The following is a 6000-nucleotide window of genomic DNA, read 5'->3' on the forward strand; positions in this document are numbered from 1 at the left end:
TAGGTCTAAGTGGGGCTCACTTCAAAATTCTTTAAACAGAGAAACTATTTGAAGTTTTCTGATGAAATAAAACATGATAAAAAAGAGTGACTATGTTAAATATGATCCACAAAATTTTAATAAAGATTAATTATGAACAAAATTATTAGATATTTTGTATTTAATAACATGATTAAAAAAGTGTTAGTGTAGATGAAACTTTCTATCTGAACATAAAATTTTGTAGAACATCAAAAGTTTCCAATATTTTAGTGCATAGTTATAATTTTGGGATTCAGATTCCCTGTAGTCAGATGCATTCGGCTGATCACGTTAAGTATAAATATGACTACTTATAATTTATCTCGATAAATCTAATTTAAAATATCAATATTCATTTAAAGGTTGAAATTTATGAAGGCAGATAATCCATTTCCATAATGGATTTGTAGCAAAGACGACTCAGTTCTCTAGAAAAGAGCTGTTCCATCTAAGATCCTAAAACAACAAAAGTAGGACTGAAAAAAATGTTGCAAATGGAAGTTGGGAATGGAGGGAATAAGGCACTCATTTCTATGCCTATTGAACATAAGGAACTTGTTTCTGATTATCATAATTTTTATTATGATAATAAATTTTTAATTTTAATTAAAGATTTACTAAATTAATAATTTAATAAAATAATAAATATAATAATAAAATAATAAATAATTCTTTATTACAATTAATAACATAATAAATTAAATCTTAGGCATAGGTCTTTATCCCAACATATTCATGAAGTAATTAAGCTCAACTTTGACACACAAGAGTGATCAGTATACTTTGAATTTCTCGGTGGAAGAGTGAAGTTGGTTTTGACAACAACAAAATAATTAAAAATGGGTATAGTGATGATATTCAGCATCAGCATGCAGCAGTGTCATATGCCCTTATATAGGGATGTGTTGATTTAATCTGCACGTGCCACTGATTGAACTTGAAGGATACCTAGACTTGGGCATGATCAAATTTGGCATGATACATATACCAGTCATATATTTAGGATTACTTGATAGTGGAGCCAAAATATGTTGATAAAATTTATTTTAAAATAAGATAATATTAATTCATTAAAATATATTTTTCTATAAAAAAAATCGCATGTACGAGGATTATTTATTTATTTGTATTGCATCACTTATTGTTAGTATTCCATTTCTATATGATGTAAAAATAAATATGTAACATCTTTTACATTGTGTATAAATTATTTACCGTAGTGCTAAATCACAAGTTAAAAATCACGTTTGGCTTAGTATGTTTGGATACACCTTTTCAAGTTACTCACATTTTTTAGACATTTTCACAGTAAAACACGCAAAGGCTACATAGCTTCTAGCGAGATGCATAAAGTTTTAAGGGATTAGATGTTGAAAATAATTGTTTAACTATTTTTATTAAACTAATTAATGAGCTTAGTTAAAAGCCAGAATTGGACCCAAGTGACTCTAGTATAATTAGTTGGGGGAAGCTACTCTCACCTCCAAAATTGCTACTCTCATCCCAGCATTTAGAAAATTACATACCTACCCTTCCTTCCTTTCCCACATCCCCAACACTCTCAGTTCTTCCCTCACAATCTTCTCTCACGGCACCCCCACCACCTCTTCTCTCTTCTTTTTTCATCACACCCCAAACCCCAGATCTCCTTCTCCATTCTGTCGCTTCATCTCCTTAACTCGTTGCGGTTCATGAGTGTAGGCTTTTTATTTTTATTTTTTATACAGTTCATGGGTGTAGATTAATTTCCTATTACTAGTATTATACTCTGTCAACACTTATAATTTTGGGTTAGCCTAGTGTGTTGGCATAGTGGTGTCGTTATTCAGAGGGTGTTGCTACTGGCCCCCCAATTCCATTGCTATTTGCCCCACCACTTGGGTGTTTTCTTTACATAATTTCAAAATTATCCTTTTTTTATGGAAATACGATTTTGTTGTTCAGTAATTTTACAACGAAATTGTGTTTCTGTTGCTTTTTTTTTTTTTTTTTGCCCAAACTTAGTAAAACGAAACTACACTTCCTTCAATTACTTTTTTTTTACACTCCCTCTACTTCTCTTCCTCTTTTCTAATTGTTTTCTTCTTCTAATCACCCAAGCCACCACTGCACCACACACCGCCATCACCACCACATCATCATACCGAACCATACCAACAACAACAACATCATCGTGTGTGACACCATTCCAACGGTTAATAATAATAATAATAATAAAAAAAGAACAAGAATGGAAGAGAGGGGAAGGGGAGGGGTTTGACACAGATTGCAATGGGGGTGGCCAACACAACGTCGATCTTGACTGGCTCGATACAGATTTTAACCGATGCGATCTGTGGGGTGATTCAGGTCTCTTGGCGGTGAGCTCAATGGACATCAGTGGAGTTGTTTGGGGACGTGGAGAAGGTGAAGGGGAACAGGGAGGGGCATGATTTGAGCTAAGGGGTAAGAGGTATTTTCTCAGATTTTAGGGGGGCCATTAGCAAATGGGATTGGGACCAGTAGCAACCCCAAGATTGGATTAAGCCCAACCCACAACAACACTCTATTAAATGTATAGTTATTTATTGTTTGAAAAAGTATAGTTATTTAAAGGCAAGTTAAATTAGAATTAGACGTTTTTAATTGTGTCACAAGCTGATAATAGTTATCACAATAGTACGATAATATTATACTCTAATAGAATAAATCTTAAAACATTGTCGACATTGCATTGTGCTAAAAAATACTTAGAAAGAAATACAGGTAGCACCTTTAGGAATATCTTTACCGAAGTACATGTGTGGATTGTGAACCGTGAATAAATTAAGTTAGGTCAGTGGGCATAGAATGAATAGAAAAAAAAAATACTAAAATGAACAAGTTGACTTTTTTGGCTTTATACGGTACATTAATTAAATTAGTCTATTGAAGTCTCTTTATTGTGCCACCTATTTAAAGCACAAAATGTTTGTGCTTGTCATTGCCTATCTCTATATCCCTGCTTCTAGTGCTCTTCCTTGTCATCCAACTTGGTGTGGTGTATGCTATTCATCATCATCATCATCTAAGATGCAGAGAAATTTCATGAGGCTGCTGATGTTCTTTCTGTGTTTCTCATATGTTCTCTCTGTCTCTGCTATTCCTGCAACAAGTAAGCCTTTCATGGGATATTTAACTGATTGTTCAGTTTTTTTTCTTTCTTTCTTTTGGTTTCTATGTAAATTTTAATATAAAATGATGGATTGGATTGATTTTCCTGTCATAGGAACCCAAAATTTGAAAGGTGAAGAAGAAGAAGATTTTTCAGCCCTGCCTTCTTTAACTAGGGTCAGTGCTCCAACCTAATAATCTCTCTCATGGCTGCAAGAGTTAAAAATATGTTCCTTTCATACCAATCCTTTAATTACTGTTATGGAGTTACATCTATCCCGTTATTATTATTATTATTATTAGGTGAGTTTAATGGATGTGGCTAACTTGATTAGGGAATTTGAAAATAGTTTAAGTTAAAAGGATAAAACCAGTGATGGTTAATTCCTCACGTGCGACCTAGTTGTAATGACGTACTTACATACTTAGCTAAAAAAAATTGTAAAATGCACACACCAAGTAAGAATATTTCCATCATTATTTATAAGCCAATTAATTAAAAGGATTTAGAAAACTATCAGCAGAAAATTAAGAAAGACATTTTTGTGTGTTTGATCAATACAGTTTCTTAATTTCCAACATAACATCAGTGCGATTAATGTAAACAAAAAAAAAATGTAATTTCTCTTATTTATTAATTTGTTCTTGTTTATAATATGTTTTGTAGGTGGATCATGCACTTGGAAATGGTGAGGTGGTGCTCATAGACATGAATGAAGGATTCATAGAGAGGAGGGTTGATTTGGAAACCCAAGACTATGAAGGGACTGGAGCAAATAAAGATCATGATCCAAAATCCCCCGGAGGACCTTAATTAATTAATTAATTAACCTTAATCCCAAAAACGACAAAGTGCTTTACGTTAGTTGCACCCGAAAATGTAATAGAGGATCTATATGTATCTATTTTTATATGTTTAGGTCTTCTCTTGTATAATCAAAGATACGGTTTGCTTTCCTTTATTTATTTATATATTTCTGTTTGCTTGTTCAAATTAATTGTCTGGTGATGTTACTCAAAAGTCATATATATAACATTATAGCCACATATACAACTAGTATATTTTTCTCTCTTCCTTCTCTGTCATATTGCTCAATATATATATATATATATATATATACTCATTATATTAATTTATTACTTTTTTCTCTTTTGTTTTCTTATATCTCTCTCCCCTTCACATTAGTTACACCTAAGAAGGCTGTAAAATGATCTTTAAAAATACAATTTGAAATGTTATTTCAAATAAATGACAAGGTTTTTGCAGAATAATATATTAGTAATAATATTTCAAAAGTTTAATTAATGATAGTAAAACGACGCTTAAACCACGACAAAGGATGAAGAAGAAGCACTTGACGATTATTTGTCCCATTATATATGTTGTTTAAATTCTTTATTGATTAATTTCACGTGCAGCAGGTCAACAAAGGAATTTATATAGAAGACAATTGGCGGCACATAGCTCATTTGTCAAATTCTTCCAACTGGATTTCTTACTTTTACAGTCAGTTAATTTTTTATATATAAGAATTTAATTTATATTCGCAGTCAAATACTACTGGTGTTGTTTGTAATATATTTATTTCCTATACTTTGCTAAGGTTTTGATCCACTTTTGTTATGTTAATATCTGCTCTTTTTTTTTTTTTACATATAAACTATTTTTTTTATATTTTAAGTATATATTGCAAATCAAGATATATGTAGTTATAGTTCTAACTTCTAAATTAACAAAAAGTTTTTATATTTCTAAAATAATTATACCAATATAATGATAGTTTTTAAGGGAGATAAAAGTGTAAAACCTAAGTTTCACTAAAAAGTTTTTTTAGATAAAAAAATCAAAGTCAAACTATAAAAAAAGCTTGTTAAGCTTGACAAGTTGACTTGTTTAAGTAATAATAATAATAATAATAATAATAATAATAATAATAATAATAATAATAATAATAATAATAATAACTATTATCTATACCATTTTTATGTCATTATGAATAATAAGATGAAGTGACATAAAGTGCTTAAAGAGTTCACTTGCAAAACTAATTTCAAGGAAAAGAATGTTTTGTAAAGACATTTTGAGATAATTTAAATATTTTTATTTGACTATAATAGTATAAATCATCTCTAATTCATATATTTTTTTAATATTATCTCTTTTTTCATTTTTTTGATATATTTTGTGTTTAAATAACTTGAATTCAATATGATTTTGTTTATCAATTATTTTTGAATTTGTACATTACTTATACGAAATTTTATAATTTTCTTTTTTAGTTAGTATTTTACTAGATTTTAAAATAATTAATTGATTAAAGACGTCTTTAAACAGATTTTTAAATAGGCTAGTAGGCCAAGCCAAACTTTTATGTAAGCCGAGCCTAGTCTTTAAAAAAAGCCTATGATAATTAATAAACCAAGCTCAAACTTTGTGTATTCAACTCAAGCCGAGCTCAAGTCTAGTAAAGCTTGGCTTGACTTACTCATTTTCACCCCTAGTCATGATGGCTTTATGTTGTGTAATAATGCAACTTCTTGATAAAAAAAATGCCCATCAAAACCAATCAAACTCCCAATGAAAATTCGAATTTGGATTCAATTGATTCAGAAATATTAGGGTTTTGACGTCTTAACCTTGCCAGAGATCTTAATTTCTACTTCAAATGCATTATTGGTAGAGATTAACGCCCTGCTATAATACTTGCTTCGAAATAGACAGATTTTCGTAATTCAATGAAGGAAAACATTGAGATATAGTTATAGATGCGAAAAAAATTCTAAAATTAAGCAGCTTCTGATCTAGTACTTAAAAGTTTCAACTTATTTCATCAAACTCTTCAAAAT

The 6000-nt window shown here is 30.2% G+C and overlaps 1 protein-coding gene across 1 annotated transcript; it reads left to right on the forward strand.

Annotated features, from left to right (window-relative positions):
* The first annotated feature begins 2950 nt into the window (after positions 1-2950).
* Positions 2951-4224, forward strand: LOC100809764 (uncharacterized). Its single transcript, XM_003548627.4, has 3 exons — positions 2951-3154; positions 3269-3330; positions 3821-4224. The coding sequence occupies exons 1-3, from the start codon at positions 2968-2970 to the stop codon at positions 3965-3967; spliced, it is 396 nt and encodes a 131-aa protein (XP_003548675.2). The 5' UTR covers positions 2951-2967; the 3' UTR covers positions 3968-4224.
* The last annotated feature ends 1776 nt before the right edge of the window (positions 4225-6000 follow it).

This window comes from Glycine max, chromosome 16, assembly GCF_000004515.6.
Source record: "Glycine max cultivar Williams 82 chromosome 16, Glycine_max_v4.0, whole genome shotgun sequence".
Taxonomy (NCBI): domain Eukaryota; kingdom Viridiplantae; phylum Streptophyta; class Magnoliopsida; order Fabales; family Fabaceae; genus Glycine; species Glycine max.